Source organism: Macaca nemestrina, chromosome 14 (genome assembly GCF_043159975.1).
Source record: "Macaca nemestrina isolate mMacNem1 chromosome 14, mMacNem.hap1, whole genome shotgun sequence".
NCBI classification, from domain to species: Eukaryota; Metazoa; Chordata; class Mammalia; order Primates; family Cercopithecidae; genus Macaca; species Macaca nemestrina.
In genome coordinates, this window is record NC_092138.1 from 87,336,384 (window position 1) to 87,353,969 (window position 17,586).

Here is a 17,586-nt window from a genome sequence, read left to right on the forward strand (position 1 = left end):
CTACAAGGGTAAATATATAAAATCACTTATGTTATTACTTAAATACCAAAAAAATAAGAAAAAAATAATAAAGATAAATTGTGTAATTTTTAACATATATGTGAATAACACATATGACAAAAACTGCATAAGGCTTGGAAGAGAGGAAGAACAGGATACTATTGTAAGATTCCTTCCTGTGCTATACTTGAAATAGTATTATATCACTTGAAGGTAACTATGATATGCTAGGTATTCATGCTATAAACCCTAAAGCAAACACTAAAATTTTTTTTAAAAGAGTTATTTTGAGAAATGTCTGTTCATATCCTTTGCCCACTTTTTGAACACATTCATACAGCCAACAGACACATGAAAAAATGCTCATCATCACTGGCCATCAGAGAAATGCAAATCAAAACCACAATGAGATACCATCTCACACCAGTTAGAATGGCGATCATTAAAAAGTCAGGAAACAACAGGTGCTGGAGAGGATGTGGAGAAATAGGAACACTTTTACACTGTTGGTGGGATTGTAAACTAGTTCAACCATTATGGAAAACAGTATGGCGATTCCTCAAGGATCTAGAACTAGATGTACCATATGACCCAGCCATCCCATTACTGGGGATATACCCAAAAGATTATAAATCATGCTGCTATAAAGACACATGCACACGTATGTTTATTGCGGCACTATTCACAATAGCAAAGACTTGGAATCAACCCAAATGTCCATCAGTGACAGACTGGATTAAGAAAATGTGGCACATATACACCACGGAATACTATGCAGTCATAAAAAAGGATGAGTTTGTGTCCTTTGTAGGGACATGGATGCAGCTGGAAACCATCATTCTTAGCAAACTATCACAAGAACAGAAAACCAAACACCATATGTTCTCACTCATAGGTGGGAACTGAACAATGAGATCACTTGGACTCGGGAAGGGGAACATCACACACCGGGGCCTATCATGGGGAGGGGGGAGGGGGGAGGGATTGCATTGGGAGTTATACCTGATGTAAATGACGAGTTGATGGGTGCTGACAAGTTGATGGGGGCAGCACACCAACATGGCACAAGTATACATATGTAACAAACCTGCACGTTATGCACATGTACCCTAAAACTTAAAGTATAATAATAATAATAAATAAATAAATAAAAGATTTTTATATTTAAAAAAAAACTTGTGAGGAGCAAAATACTCCAAGTTATGCTTTTGAAGCCATTGTATATGTATGTATACATACACATATATATACACACAAACACACATACACACGCACACACATATATATACACACACACACAAATATATGAATATAAATGATTATCTGGTCAAAATTGCTACAAGATTAATCATTTCAACATCATCCAAATCTTATTCTCATGATTTGTCATAAAAGGGTACCTATTGCAATAAGAGCCATTAGATCCCAAGGAGAGGACTAGGCCATGCTACACTGTCAATAGCTCAAAAAGAAAGACTAGATTGTTAACTCCATGAGGCTTGAGAGCAAACTTTTTGTTTGCTTGTTTTGCTTGTACCAATTTGTGAGGGGAAAACTGAAAATAAAGCTCACCTAATTAAATACTAAAAATAAAATAAAATAAAATAAAAGAGTTATTGCTGGCCGGGTGCGGTGGCTCACGCCTGTAATCCCAGACTTTGGGAGGCGAAGGTGAGTGGATCACAAGGTCAGGAGATCGAGATCATCCTGGCTAACACCGTGAAACCCCATCTCTACTAAAAAATAAAAAAAATAGCTGGGCGCGGTGGCGGGCGCCTGTAGTCCCAGCGACACGGGAGGCTGAGGCAGGAGAACGGTGTGAACCCGGGAGGCGGAGCTTGCAGTGAGCTGAGATGGTGCCACTGCACTCCAGCCTGGGCCACAGAGCCAGATTCTGCCTCAAAAAAAAAAAAAAAAAAAAAGAGTTATTGCTAATAAAGTCAACAAAGGAGATATAATGGAATCATAAAAGCTATCCAAAAGAAGATAGAAAAAGAAGAGAAATAAAAGATGGGATAATATTAAAAAAAAAAAAGAAAAATGATAAACTTAAACATACAAATATTACATTATTAAGCAGGTCATGGGCTCTAAAATAAGTAAACAAACAAACAAATATCACATTAAATAGAAATGGTCTAAACATCCCAACTTTATGGTCTAAACACCCCAAAGTTAATAATGCCAGCTTGGATTAAAAAATAAGACCCAACTATACACTGTCTTCCAGAAACACACTATTAATATAAAGCAATGATAGTATAAAAGTAAAATAACGGCTGGGGACAGTGGCTCACACCTGTAATCCCAGCACTGTGTGAGGCTGAGACGGGCAGATCACCAGAGGTCCGGAGTTTGAGATCAGCTGGCCAACATGGCGAAACCCCATCTCTACTAACAATACAAAAATTAGCTGGGTGTGGTGGCAGGCACCTGTAATCTCAGTTACTCTGGAGGCTGAGGCAGGACAATTGCTTGAACTCAGAAGGCGGAGGTTGTGTTCGCTGAGATTGTGCCATTGCACTCCAGCCTGGGCGACAAAAGAGAAATTCTGTCTCAATAAATAAATAAATAAAGTAATAGGAAATGATAGACTTTAATACCAATCAAAAGAAAGCTGGAGTACTTAGACAAAGTAGATTTCAGAACAAATAATGTAACAGAAATATGCAAGACCATTTCACAATGTAAAGGGATCCATTCATCAAGAGAATATGAAAATTCTAAATGTTTATGAACTTAAATAACAATACCTTCAAAATATATAAAGTAAAAACTGATAAGGCTGCAGAAGAAATAAGTCCATAATTATAATCAGAGGTTTCTATAGCCCTCCCTCAATTATTGACACAAGTAGAAGAGAGAAAATCAGAAAGGCTCTAGAAGACTTGAATAACATAATTAACCAATTTTATCTAACAGGCATTTATAGAACACTCTACCCATAAATAAGTGGATGCACATTATTTTAAAGTGGACACTGAATACATCAATAGACCATCTAGACCAAAAACTAGTCTCAATAAATTTAAAATGTTTAAAGTCATGAAAACATATTTTCTGACTATAGCCGAATCAAATTAAAAAGCAGTAACAAAAATTTCTGAAAACCTCCAAATATTTGCAAACTAAGTGGCATGCCTCTAAGTAACTCTTGAGTCAAAGAAGAAAACAAAAGTGAAATTGGAAATGCTTTGAACTGAATGAAAATGAAAACGCAACATAACACAACCTTTGAGATACTACTAAAGCAGTAGTTAGAGGGAATGCCTACATTACAAGAAAGACCTCAAATCAAGAGCCCCAGCTACCATTTTAAAAATTAAAACGCGGAGAAAACCAAACTCAAAGTAAGCTAAACAAATAAAATAATAAAGATTAGAGGATAAATCAATGAAATAGGAAATAGCAAAAACAGATAAAACCAAAAGTTGATTCTTTGAAAATATAAATAAATGTCATAACTATCTAGCCAAATTGATCTAGAAAAAAAAGAGAGGAGACACACATCACCAATATCAAGATGAGACTAATATCGCTATAATCTCAACAGATTTCAAAAGATTAACATAATGTCATAAAAAACTTTTACCAATAAATTTGATACTTTACATGGAATGAACAAGTTCCTTAAAACACACAAGCTGCCAAACATCACTCAAGAAGAAATAGATGATCTAAATAAATCTATATCTATCAAATACCTAAATTAGTAGTTAAAAACTTTCTTGCAAGAAAAGGTCTAAGCCCAGATGCCTTCACTGGTGAATTCTACAAAATGATTAAGAAAAAAATACTATCAATTTTAACCAAGCTGATTATCTGAGACGACAGATACATTTCAGAAAACTGAAAAGAAGAAAATATTTTATAATTCATTTTGTGAGACCAGAATGATCCTAATTAAAAACAACAACAACAACAACAACAAACCCAAACAAAAAAAAAACCAGATAAAAGAACCTACATTCCTGGGATAAATCTCACATGGTAGGTTGTTTTATAATATGAAAATCTATCAATGTGACTTACCATATTAACAAATTTAGAGAGATAAACTATACCATCATTTTAATAGACACAGAAAATTCAACATCCATTTCTAATGGAAACAAAGTCTTTGCAGCAGACTAGAAATAGAAGATACCTTCTTTGATGTAATCAAACATTACATTAAAAAACAACAACATACAACTAACGTCATACTTAACTGTGAAAGACTAAATGCCTAAAATTAGAAAAACAGTCAAAGATGTCTGCTCTTACCACTTCTGTTCAATGTAGTACTAAGATTCCTAGCTAGAACAATTAGACAAGTAATAAATAAATAAATGTCATCACAATTGGAAAGAAAGAAATATAATTGTCTCTGTATGCAGATGACATGATCATACATACAGAAAACTTTAGGAAGAACTGAGCTTTCTAACACTGGAGGCATGTAATCAGTGCATGCTGAAGTGTTAAAGAGAAAGCAAGACTAGATGATCTCCTAAGATCCTTCCAACACTGGAATTTTTCTGCTGATATGGAAGAGGTACTTCAAGGCAAAGAATGGAGTATGCCAAATAAACGGTAGAAAGAATGAGTGAGTGCACTACGTTGGAAGGGACTTTCTGCTGAAAGGATCAAGTACCCTTGTGGAAGAAGCAACACTTGAGTTTTGATGTAGACTCTGCATGGTCTATAAGAACAAGCACTGTGCTGGGCATAAGACAGACCTGGTTACAAAGCCTGACTCTGCCATACGTGTTTATGGGACTTTAGGAAAGTCACATATGTCTTTGGGATTTACTTACTTTATCTGTAGAACAAAGTTCATGATCATTCTTAAGTTACATTGTTTTTTGTTTGTTTGTTTTTAATTGTGAGAAGAACAGCACGCTATGGAGATGTGATCGAGATGTGAAGCATTATTGTTAAAGTGTAAACCCACTGTTGGAGGACTTTCATTTCCCTTGGTTATCTGTGGTTTACAAAACTCTGCTATTAAAAAACAGCACTCCAGAAGGACAAAGACACACATGCGCACACACACACATGCACACACACACAAAATACACACCCACCCATTCACAGACAGTGGTAACTCTCACCCACATAAAAATAATGTATATGCAGATAATACAAACACACAGACACTTCAGTTTGCCTATGCATACTCAGATACACAGTCTTGCACAAACACATATGCATGCACTCCATACAGAGTCAAAAGTCAGAATTAACCAAGTTTGAAAGATGAGACAAAATCAGCTGCCCAATTACTGTTCCATGACCCGTCCCTCTGTGAAAGTGATGTCCACTCCAGTCTGTTCTGTCTCTTTCAGTCAATAATGTGGAAAAAGCCACATCAATCCCAGGCGACCTATTAGCAGCCAACTTGACTTCTCATGTTGTCCATAATCTGGGCCTTTCTTTTTCTGACTTCTCTCTCATTCACAGCCTCATTTTATCACTTTCTTCCGAATTTCAGAGGAGTCAAAGCAAAAATAGCCCAGAGAGGAATGGGAGAGGTGTAGAAGACAGACAGGTCGAAAACAGGAAGACAGAAACAGAAAAGGGAACAATAAAGATCCTTTCATTCATTTATTATTCATTCAGTCAACTCATATTTGAATGCCAGACTTTGTGATAGTGTTGGAAATTCAACTATGACTAACACAGAAAAGCCATCTTACCTCTTGGAGTTTATAATTTAATTGGGCAAATAATTATACTCCTTTAATTCTTTAAATAGCCAAGTCTTGGTTCAGGATTAAAATTATAAATTTGAGGAGGTATCACAAGCTGAATAACCTTGGATCAGTCTCAATGTTCTAATCTGTGAAATGGGTACAATAATCACTAACCCTCCTAAAACTGCGAGGATTAAGATGCTGAACAAAGCATTTAGCTGAGTGCCTGGCACAAAAAATAGATGTCTAATTGATGTTTTCTGGCTGGAAAATAATAATTGCTGAATGGAAGTCTCAACAGAGAACAGAAAATGTAAGCCCCAGCACAGATCACAAGTGAACACTTCGTTTCTTGGCAGTGTCAAAGATTTAGAACTCAGAAATAATGTTCTGAGTGATAATCAAAGGTATCCCTCTTAAAAGCCAACATTCTCAAATGCTCCTGCATGCTGGAATCACTTCCAATTATCTCTTTCCCAGCACTAGTTAATGAAGACTCCAAGTGTATCTCACTAGAAACCCAATTGTGTGAATTTCCTTACCTCAATTCCAGAGATAATATATTTACAGATCAAGCCCTTCAAGCAAGAGTCTTGCAGGCCTTCCCAGAGAGAAAAAGGTCAAATTGTCTTCAGAATCAACTAGTTCTTTGACATAATATTTTGAAGGTCCAACTCAGAGAATCAGAAATTCTTTCCAACTGCAACTTGCTATCTTTCTTTGCTCAAATTCATACAAAACAGCACACAGGGATAGACAGCGAAAAATCACTAAACGATGAAATCTTCCAATGCCTTCCCAAGAGAGATGAGACCAAGTCTCCAAAGAAAGTAGAAAATCCCAGTTTCCCTCTTCTGTCATACTATCCCAAGAAAATGGGAACTCATGTACCTACCTGTGTACAGGTCAGTGTCTGTATATTCATCCACTTTCTTATGCTGCAGAATATAGTCGGAAACCTTGGTCCCAATAGCTGGCTGAACATCTACCCACTCCAAGGAGACCACAGTACTGGAGGGCTCCACTGTCGGGGACAGCCGCAGCCTACAGGGAATAAACAGGAAGATTCTTGTTTGGCAGCCAACACCAGCTGGGACCCAAAAGAGTCAGCATGTGTCAAAGTGAAGCACAGGTTTCAGTCTGAATTTAAATCTTGATTCCACTCACGATCACCAACTTGCATGACCTTAGGCAAGTTATTTCCCCTCTCATGGCCTCTGTTTCTCATCCATAAAATGGGAAGACAAGGAGCCACCTTTCAAGATCAATGTAGAATTTCATAAATTAATCCATGCACACGATATGTGCTCAATGTCAGTTTATCAGTTTTCCATATATTTATACTGTATTCTCAATGATGCTTCACTTTCAATTAAATTGGCAGTGCCTTCAAACAAAGGAACTTTCCACTTTTCTGCCATTCTCTTTAATACCCACAATGTATTAGCTAACTTTTTAATATCCTTAAGTAAATACACTATTGAAAGGAGTAAAACTCCTGGAGTAAATCTTTTTGCAAAGCAAGAAAAAAAATAGAATGATGAAAGGTTAGAACTAGAATGGTCCTTAGAGATGATGAAGTTTAATTCCCTCATTTCACAAAATGGGGAAAGGCTCAAAAAAAGGAAACAGTTTGCACAAGGTCACACAACAAGCTGAGGACAGGACCATGATGGTGACTTTGCTTATCCTTATCCCAGATTCCTTTTTTCAACAATACCACACTGTCTCTTCAAAGACCATCTTATAACGTGATTCTTCTCACCCACCGAGGTCGATTATGGGACTTTATTTTCCAGTATTGGTTCCTGCCCCTCTCTTACGCTTCTCACACCACTTCTCCCTCTTCATCACATGCCTGCAACCACAATGACCTTCCTTTACTTCCTCAGATGGTGAATTTCCAGTGTCTGGCCCTTCACATATGGTGTTCCTTCTGCCTGAGACATGAGTCTCATCACTTGTTGCCTGGCTGGTGTCTACCCTAATTTAGGTCTCTTCAGAGAGCTTTCCCGGACTATTCCCTCTCTCTTCCAACTAAAACATCTCCCCATTATTCCCCCTAATAGCATGTCTTTGTTTATTTTTCATATTTTTCTTATTAAAATGATTTTGCTGTTGAGACAGGGTCTCACTCTGTCACTCGGGCTGGAGTGCAGTAGTGAAAGCTTGGATCACTGCAGCCTTGAATTCCTGGCCTCAAGTGATCCTCCCACCTCAGCCTCCATAGTCACTGGGACTACAGGCATGTGCCACCACACGGGCTATTTTTTTTTTGTAGAGACGAGGTCTCACTATGTTGCCCAAGCTGGTCTCAACTCCTGGCCTCAAGAGATCCTCCCACCTCAGCTTCCTAAAGTGCTGGGATTACAGGCATGAGCCATGGTGCTGAGCCCTTATTTAAACTTTTAAATTGTATTTTCCTGTTTTTGTTTTGGCATCTATCTCCTCCGTTAAATTGTCCGTTCCCTAAGTACATGGACTGTGCCGATCTTGTTTCGCAGAAGAGGTTCTCCAGTTTTGTTTTGTTGTTTTTTAACCTCGGTAGCCCCGTTATCTAACACAAGACCTGACAAAGTAGTCAGCTGCCTACAAGCTTTTGCTGAATGGTTGCCAGAAGGAAGAAATGATGAACTGAGTGGCATCATTTAAAACAAGCACACACTGCAATATCAGTGTCCGCTCCTGTGCCACAATTCTGTTCTGCCAAAGCTCCCTTCTTTCCTAAAAAAGGAGGTAGCCTCCAGGGTCTTTGGGGATCTTGTTAGGCACCTTGGGAGCAAAAGCAAGTCATGGCATGGGCTGGCAGGACAGGAGTGTGAGTCCATGAAAAGGGACGGCCAAAGGAAAAGGGGCCATACATACGTACACCGGCTGCGGAAGGGGGCTGCAGTTGGGGAGCCCACTGGCATCAAAGGCGCTGAGGTCACACCTGCACCAGTCATCGATCACATCTCCTTTCCCTGAGCACCAGTAAGAACTCATCAGTGCACTTTTGAAGGCCTGGAAAAAAAGGAGGACAGAGTAGACAATGAAGACAATAGGGGAGAGATCAAGAGAAAACGTGCTGATGGCCATGATGTGAGCCATCGAGGGCTTTAGAGCAGCCCCTTTAAGCACAAGACCCTACCTATTCCCTAAATCCCTTGCACTCTACTATCAGGTTCTCCCATCCTGGGCCATCCCCTCCCCAGGAGCCAGAAGGATCATTGAGAAACAATAAAAACTATATCCATTGATAGTGTCCCCTGGGCTCGGCACTCCACCTGTGTTAACTTACTTAATCTTCACAACAACCTCATACAATAGATACTATTATTATAATTTCCCATTTTACAAATTGGAAAACTGAAGCACACAGAAAGTAAATAACTTGACTGAGGTTTACGATAGTAAGTGACAGAGCTAAGATCCAATCCAAGGTAATCTGCCTCCAAAGCCTGCCCTCTTATTAAACACCTTGCTGCACTGCCTTTTATAGAAGTCTGACCATCTCATTGCCCTGCTTAAAAACCTTCAAAGGTTTCCCACAGTCTTCAGGATAAAAATCTAAATGCCTTGTTCTCACCCCTGGCCACCTTTTCATCTCTCACCACTCTCCTGACCTTCTTTGCACAGTATCATCCGTTCTCGTGCACCCACATCATTTCCACCAACAGTGAATTCCTGTTTATGTAAAATGTGCTCTAAATCAGAAGCCAGAAAACAGTTTCTGTAAAGGGCCAGAGAGTAAGCATTTCTGGCTTCGGGACAAGGTAGACTCTTCCACAATTACTTAACACTGCCTTTGTAGCATGAAAGTGGCATAGATGATACTTTACATGAATTGGCATGGTTGTATTCCTATAAAACTTTATTTACAAAGACAAGTAGTAGGCTAGATTAGGTCTGAGGGCCACAGTTTGCTGACCTTTGCTCTAAATGATAATCAATGTTCTATTTAATTTGAACGTGCTTCATAGTCTTTTTAAAACACATACACATACGCGCGCGCATGCGCGCGCGCGCGCGCGCGCACACACACACACACACACACACACACACACACACACACACTCCGTTCTATGCCTGGAATATTCCCCTCTCTGCACTCCAGTTTACTCTTTTGGTCTCAAATAGGAAACATTCTTTTCTCTGGGAAGCCCACCATAACTTTCTTTTTTTTTTTTTTTTTTTTTTTTTTTTCTGAGACGGAGTCTCGCTCTGTCACCCAGGCTGGAGTGCAGTGGCCGGATCTCAGCTCACTGCAAGCTCCGCCTCCCGGGTTCCCGCCATTCTCCTGGCTCAGCCTCCCGAGTAGCTGGGACCACAGGCGCCCGCCACCTCGCCCGGCTAGTTTTTTGTATTTTTTAGTAGAGACGGGGTTTCACCGTGTTAGCCAGGATAGTCTCGATCTCCTGACCTCGTGATCCACCCGTCTCGGCCTCCCAAAGTGCTGGGATTACAGGCTTGAGCCACCGCGCCCGGCCTAACTTTCTTAAGTCTAGAACCATGCTCCTCTTCTGGATACCTTAACACACTAGACCATACCTACCAACACATTTCCTTGCCTGTCTCACCAATAAACACTGGTCCCACCAAGGGCAAGGGCCAGGCCTTAGTCACATGAATATTCTTGTGGGACCTAGCACAGTTGTTCAGTCAACAGTTAGTAAATACATGAATGCACATTGAAAAATAGATCGTTAATATTTGGCAGTAAAGAACTTGGAAGGCACTTTTTCAGTTTAGCACAGGACAGGACTCAAGTTTTACCTTCTACTTTGTTCCCCTCCCTTGGGCTCTGATGTGGAAGATAACTTCAGCGTGTGCTTGATGCTAACACTGACATTTCAACGCATTGCAGATTCTGAATGAATGACAGCTGTCTTTAAAACGTAAGACTTTCAGAGAATGTTGATCTCTTATTCCTTTGTGCTTTGCCTGCTCTGTATGATGGCCTTATTTTTCATTTCTTTCATATTTTTTACTTTTGATATGCTTTTAAATAAAAGTTGCACACCACTAAGGGCACTTGATTACCAAGATATCACTTTTTTCATTCTGCATTGTCTAAAAGACTCAAGTAGAACATGTTTGTATAAAGTGGGTCTGGGGTCTCCCTTCTGAGTGATCCAGAACACAGATCTAGAAGTAGACGGTGTCTATCAAGAGTGTTCCTGTGTAAGCTTCCATCTCATTTCTCCTGGAAGTTGACAAAAACTCTCCAATTATTCCTGCCACACATTCTTATCCATGTCATTTCCTAGGGATGAATGAATGAATGATCAAATTTCACCTGAGTTAAGTGTCATGACCCAAAGAAATAAAAAACAATTATAATAAAAGCTAATGTTCATGAAACACTAAACGGCACAGTACATGGTACTTTAAGTGTATTAAAATGTAATAATCACAATAGTCCTGAGACACAGATATTACGATTCTCATTTATATATAAGAAAACTAGGAATCAGAGCAGTCAAGCAATTTTCTCAAGATCACACAGCAAGTAAATGGTGGAAACAGAATCCCAACCCAGATTTCTGTGACTCCCAAGTGCAGGTCTTTTCTGTTCAACAATTCTGAGCCATGGGATTAATCCCAAGTAGGGTTGCCAGATTCAGTAAATTAAAACACAGCGTGCTCAGTTAAATTCAAATTCTAGGCAACATGTTTTTAGTGTAAGCATATTTCATAAACGATTTGCATATAAAGTGCCCGGGCCGGGGTGTGTCACACAGTAAGAGAACTGTTCCTACTAGGTGCCAGAACCTATGCTGAGAACAAATGTCCCTTCTCTAGCCAGCACCAGAAGGAGGCACTCTCATGAGAACAGAAACCAGATGCGACTGCATGAGGTCATGCTGACTGTTAGACCTTTTCTCGCTCCCTTTGCAGGTTTCCCCTTAGTAAAATTAATGTGCTTAACTACTGATGGCTTAAAATTCTGTAACATCTCCAGCCAGCACTGAAGGCTTAATTACCATAACGGTGAAAACCAGGGCCGTGGGTGAAAGTGACACAGATGGGAAGGTTGCACTGGACCCCAGCAATGGGAAGAGAGAGAGCATACTCTGTGTGTGTGTGTGTGTGTGTGTGTGTGTGTGTGTGTGTGTGTGTGTGTGTGTGTGTTTGGTTTTTATAATAAATAGGAACTTGAGCTTGTGGAAAACAAAACAGGAAATCTCTCTGGACTTTGTGAGTTTCACAAAGTTTCACAAAGTTTCACCATCCAGGCAGTGGATTTCTTTTTGGGAAGAAATCCTGCCTGTAAGAATCCACATCCACTGGCTCTTTCCCAAAACCCTGAGGAACAGAATGGGGACTGGTGCAATGGCCAGGCAAATACTGGTTAGAACACAAACACACCCTGATAAAAGACCAGCATCAAACGGGGAGTCCTCGTAAGGCTGCAGAAGCCAGCACTGGGTCAATGCAGGATCACTCTTTCCTCACCTCTTCCGTCCTTGCAACACTCCATCCAGAGTCCAATTAGATCCCGGGGGAGGAAAATCATAGAATGTTCCAACTTCACAGGACTCTGTAAATCATCTAACCTAATCCATTTTACAGATGCAGATACAGTGACCCAGACATGCTAGCTGGCTGGACCAAGGTGATAGAACAACTTTACGATGAAACTACTCTATCCCTCCGTTGAGTGCTCAAAATTACCCATTGAGATGGATGCTCAATACCCACTTACAGAAAAGCATGGACGGACAGGGAGGGACTTGAACTAAAGCCCATTTGAATCCTTGTACCCTTGACCTTAGTAGGTCACATAGGAACAATAAATGCCAATATTTCATCCAAAATTTCCTGTTCGGCTGCTCTGCTTGGGTCATGTGCTTATGTGTGTGCGTGTGTTGTCTGCATGCGTATGTGTCTCTGTGTGTGTGAGAGAAAACGAAACCTTACACTGGAGGCATTGTTGACTCCTAGCTTTTGAATAAGTGGAGGGACCTAAGAAACACATTCTGTACTTAATGGCTATATTTGCATGGCCATTGGTTTTCATAACGAAGAAGGTTTGCATTTCCACAACTTGTAAATGCTTCCAACTTCTGGCTAATTAGCTAGGAAACCAAGCTGGGCAAGAGGAGAAAACAGCCACAAAAATATTAAGCAATCAAAAAAAACTAGGATGTATTTCTGACTCTCTTGTTACTTTCCTTTTTGAACTTGCATAAAAGATTCCTCATTCTTAACCTCAATTTCCCTATCTACAAATGAGGGGATAGAAGATATGTTTTCTAAGGTTTAAGTTCAGTACACATTCAGCGAACTTCCTACTACATACCTTATGCCTTCCAGAAAGTAAGAAAGGGGATTAACAAGACCAAGTCACTAATTTCAAAGGATCTGCAATTTATTAGCAAAGATACACACACAAACAATTATAATTACTATAGTACAAATGCTATGAAGTAATACACACAGAAGGCTATGAGAATACAGAAGGAAGGGGGCTCTTCTAGCTCTAAAACATGACAATGTCTTAGGAATCTTAAACTTTAGGTAAACACCCTGTACTTAAGATATTTAGAAACATCTACACAGAATGTCACTAAGCCCATGAATTAAATTCCACATTCTATACTTCAAATGACTGTAATTTTTACACTAAAAAGTATTCTCATGTGCTAATACCAAGTCAGTTATTTTTGATACTAAGATGGTTCTGGTCTGTATGACTCCAAAAAGATGCTCTGAAGTCCTTACTAATGCCTAATGGATTTCATCTCCACAGTATTAACAAACTTGGTCACATGACTGCTTAACCCACAACAAATGAGGTGGGGAAAGGCTTTCTAGAGAAAAAAACAATCTATTATCTTTTTACCAACTGGCTACATCTTAGGGCCAAACACAGTATCTAGCATTTAACATAAGGCAGTCAATGTTTGTTTAATTAAAAGTTCACATGGAATGCTGAATAAAACAAACCAAATAAATGATAAAAGCAAAGAAAATGTGTGTGTATGTTTGTGATCCTCTTCTCCCCAGGATTACTTGTATCTCCCATGTCAGTTTGGTGGTTCCAGTCAAAAAGTGGTGGTCAACCTTATAAGGCTTCTCAAAACCAACCTCCCGACTGGGCGCAGTGGCTCACACCCGTAATCCCAGCACTTTGGAAGGCCGAGGTGGGTGGATCATGAGGTCAGGAGTTCGAGACCAGCCTGGCCAACATGGTGAAACCCCATCTCTACTAAAAACACAAAAATTAGTCAGGCGTGGTGGTGGGTGCCTGTAATCCCAGCTACTCGAGAGGCTGAGGAAGAATTGCTTGAACCCAGGAGGCGGAGATTGCAGTGAGCTGAGATTGTGCCACTGTACTCCAGCCTAGGTGACAGGGCAAGACTCTGTCTTGGAAGAAAAAAACCCTCCCCACTCTGGCCCCACCACTGTCTCCCTGGTGCTGCCCATTCTATAGGCACTTGCCATGGCCTTTGAACTAGTCTCCCCACTCTCATGTTGCCTTCTCTAGCATGTCCTCTCACAACTTTCTAAAACATCACAACTTATTCTATCCTCTCACTCAGAGCCTTTTGAATGTTCCACACTTTCTGGTTAAAGCCTCCACTGATTCAACCTCCTTTGTTCTTCAGCTGATGACTCTCCTCCCATCTCAACCCCCTTGCACCCCTCTCTGTGATCTAGCCCATGCCAACTTCTTACAGTAGTGCATGCACTATTTCATACCCACAAGCCTTTTCTCATGCTGTGCCTTTGGTCTGAAGTGCCCTTTTCCCACTTCTTCCTCCTTACTGAACTCTAGGAAGGAGGCGTGGACCCTGTCACACCTTGAGAGATTTTGTCCCTCTCTCCTCTTATTCAATTTTTACAAATTTCATATTTGCTTGAAACTTGCTTATTTGTGTGTCCTTATCGCCTATCAAACTGTGAACTTCTCCATGGTAAGGTCATAAATTTGTGTTTTTTGTTTTTTTGAGACAGAGTCTCCCTCTGTTGCCCAGGCTGGAGTACAGTGGCATGATATTGGCTCACTGCAATCTCTGCCTCCTGGGTTCAAGAGATTCTCCTGCCTCAGCCTCCTGAGTAGCTGGGACAGCAGGCATGCACCACCATGCCTGGTTAGTTTTTGTATTTTTTTTTTTTTTTTTTTTAGTAGAGACAGGTTTTCATCATGTTGGCCAGGCTGGTCTCAAAATCCTGATCTCAAGGGATCTGCCTGCCTCAGCCTCTCAAAGTGCTGGGATTATAGGCATAAGTCACCGCACTCAGACAAGGTCATAAATTTGATTCATCTCTGTGTCCCTACCTTCAAGAAAAAGAGTGAACACATAGGGCACCCAAAATATGTTTTAAATACGTTATAAACATACCATATTTAAATATGTTTTAAATATAAAATAGGATGTTCTGCCAAGGATTAAACTTGTGCACTTGATATTATTGTGTTCTTCTAACAAAAGAGATGACAGAAATGAATCTCTTTTGGTCACCATAAAAAGCCTAAATTACCTTGATGCCATTGAAAGGAGATTGGGGTGGACTATGGAGGCAGAGTCCCTTTTGGAGACAATTGTGATCACAGCTTGGAGGAAAGTGGGGTTGATAGCTTTTTTGCCCAGAAGTTTTTGAAGATATAAAATAAGAAGCTTCTAGGGCCTAGAGAGATGGGAGGTGAAGAGACAGTGGTTGACATCCCAGCTTTATAGGGAAACACATATTGTGTAGTTGATCAGGACGGAATTGATGAACATGGGAAGGATTGAAGAGGTTATCATAGCAGTGTCTGCAAAAAAAAAAAGCAGAAATAGAGGTTTCTAGCCCAGCCTGGAACTCTGGATAGGATCTACCTGGGCCATTTGCCATCCGTCATCAGCATATCTCCTCATAATGGCTGCAGAAGATTCCAATTACCCATTTCCCTGGTAGCCATAGGAGATAGGGTACAGGGGCTGGAGGCCCCACTCCTTAGGAATGAAACAAGACCTGCCCATCTGTCCTGACAGTGAGAAGGCAATTAATTGGTTGTTCTTTTGCAAATCAATGAATGTATAATTAAGTAGCATGGGTAAAAACACATAAAGGGAGAAAAGTAGGTAGTGTTAGTTGACTTAAATCTTCTTATTCCCAAACAAAACAGGAAGTCAAGTGAGGTGAGTCATGTCAAAAATTGCTTGGAAAAGGGAGAAACTAGGGAGTAGCCAAGCAATGGGAAGTAGAACCCTTAAACTACATATATATCCCAGAAGCTAGAGGGCTCTGAAGTGCATACAAGCATATTCACTGGCACTGATTCTTGGCATTTCAGATCTAGAAGGGTCCTGAGACATGAAGCTGGTCCTTACAACTCTGCACAGACTAGGAGGCCCAAAGAAGAGAAACATTCACTACACCAAGTTGCCTACATTTGGTCCTGGGTTCAAACCACCAACTTCTGTCATTTTAGTAGAAAGCAAGCATAACAACAGCATTTACTGAGAGGGTGGTAAGCACTTTAATATACATTATATCATTTAATCATGTTAATAGCCTTATGTAGTAGTTTTGCTGTTCCTAGCCCCATTTTATAGATTAGGAAACTGAGGTCTGAAGGTTAAAATAGCCTGTTCAAGGTCACCCTCTAAAATGTAGTAGAACCAGGACTTGAACTCAAGCCATCTAATCCTGAAGCCCATGCTGTCAGCCACTACAACCATAAGCAATGTTCTCACTGCAGCAGAGAATATTAATAATTACATGCTATTTATTGAGTACTTACTACAAGCCAGGCACTGTTCTAAGTTCTTTTTATGTATTACTCCTCACAACACCCTAAGTACTTTAGACATATTAACTCATTAACTTTTCCCAACAACCTATGAGCTAGGTGTAGTCATTATGTCCAATCTGCATTTGTTTCCAAGGTCACATAGCTGCTAAGTGGTAGAGCCAGGCTTTGAATTCTGGACATTTGGCTTAAACCAGGAAATCTATGCTTTGAAATATCAAGTCTCCATATAAAAGACAATCCATTTATTTAAAATGTTATTCACACCCCTGAGTCCACCCACCTTTAGCATATCTTGGGATTTTTCACTGTACAAATGAGAATGGACCAATGAAAATATCATATGAAGCTGCAATTTTGTAAGTCAAATGTCAGCAATATCATATAGTTCAATTTAATAGAAGCCATAAGTGTGAATGAAATCACACAGAAAAAGTACAGAGCATGAAAAGAGTAAGGAGACATAGATAAGAGAATCCAAGAGAACGCTAACATTTTCTAATTTACTGTGTGACCTCAGTAAGTCTCTTCCCCTCCTTGGGTCTTACTGTCACCTGTTAGTTTCTTCAAGTTGGACATTCAAATCACAGCATTGCTATTTCCGATCACTTTCTCACTTATGTTAAGATTTAGCTGTTTCTCAAAGCTTGTCATAATTTCCCCATCCCTTTTAGAACTTCCCATCCTAGATACACTGACTAGAATTGACTGTAAGCAGGCTAAACTATGGAGACAGTAAAAGGATCCGTGGTTTCCAGAGGTTAGGGAGAAGTGAAGGATGAATAAGCAGAGCACAGAGGATTTACAGGGCAGTGAAAATACTTTGTGTGATACTATACTGGTGTATACATGGAATTATACATCTGTAAAAACCCATAGAAAGTACAACCTCAACAGGGAACCCTCTCATAAACTATGGACTTTGGGTACTAATGATGTGTCAATGCAGGTTCATTGACTGTGGCAAATGTACCACTCTGGTGGAGATGTTAATAGTGCGGGAGGCTATGTGTATATGGGGTAGAGGGTATATGGGAATTCTCTGCTCACTTTAGCTGAGAACATAAAACTGCTCTAGAGAAAGTCTATTTGACTTCCTGCCAGTTGGCATCCTCTCTGCAGAGGTCACACAGATGATAAGCATACCATTAACAGTTTTTGAAGAAAGAGAGGAGTGGGATG

The 17,586-nt window shown here is 40.0% G+C and overlaps 1 protein-coding gene across 13 annotated transcripts in view; it reads right to left on the minus strand.

Moving 5' to 3' along the window:
- LOC105487111 (astrotactin 2) overlaps positions 1–17,586 on the minus strand; it is a 995,255-nt gene that overhangs the window by 188,348 nt on the left and 789,321 nt on the right. For all 13 annotated transcript variants that reach the window (XR_011612991.1, XR_011612990.1, XR_011612989.1 and 10 more), the window contains 2 exons: positions 8,548–8,681; positions 6,574–6,722 (listed from right to left, as the gene is read on the minus strand). Coding sequence is in view for 9 of the 13 variants with exons in the window: in XM_011750424.3 (XP_011748726.3) it covers positions 6,574–6,722; positions 8,548–8,681 (283 nt within the window). In the remaining 4 variants the exon portion in view is untranslated. The remainder of the gene's footprint in view (positions 1–6,573; positions 6,723–8,547; positions 8,682–17,586) is intronic.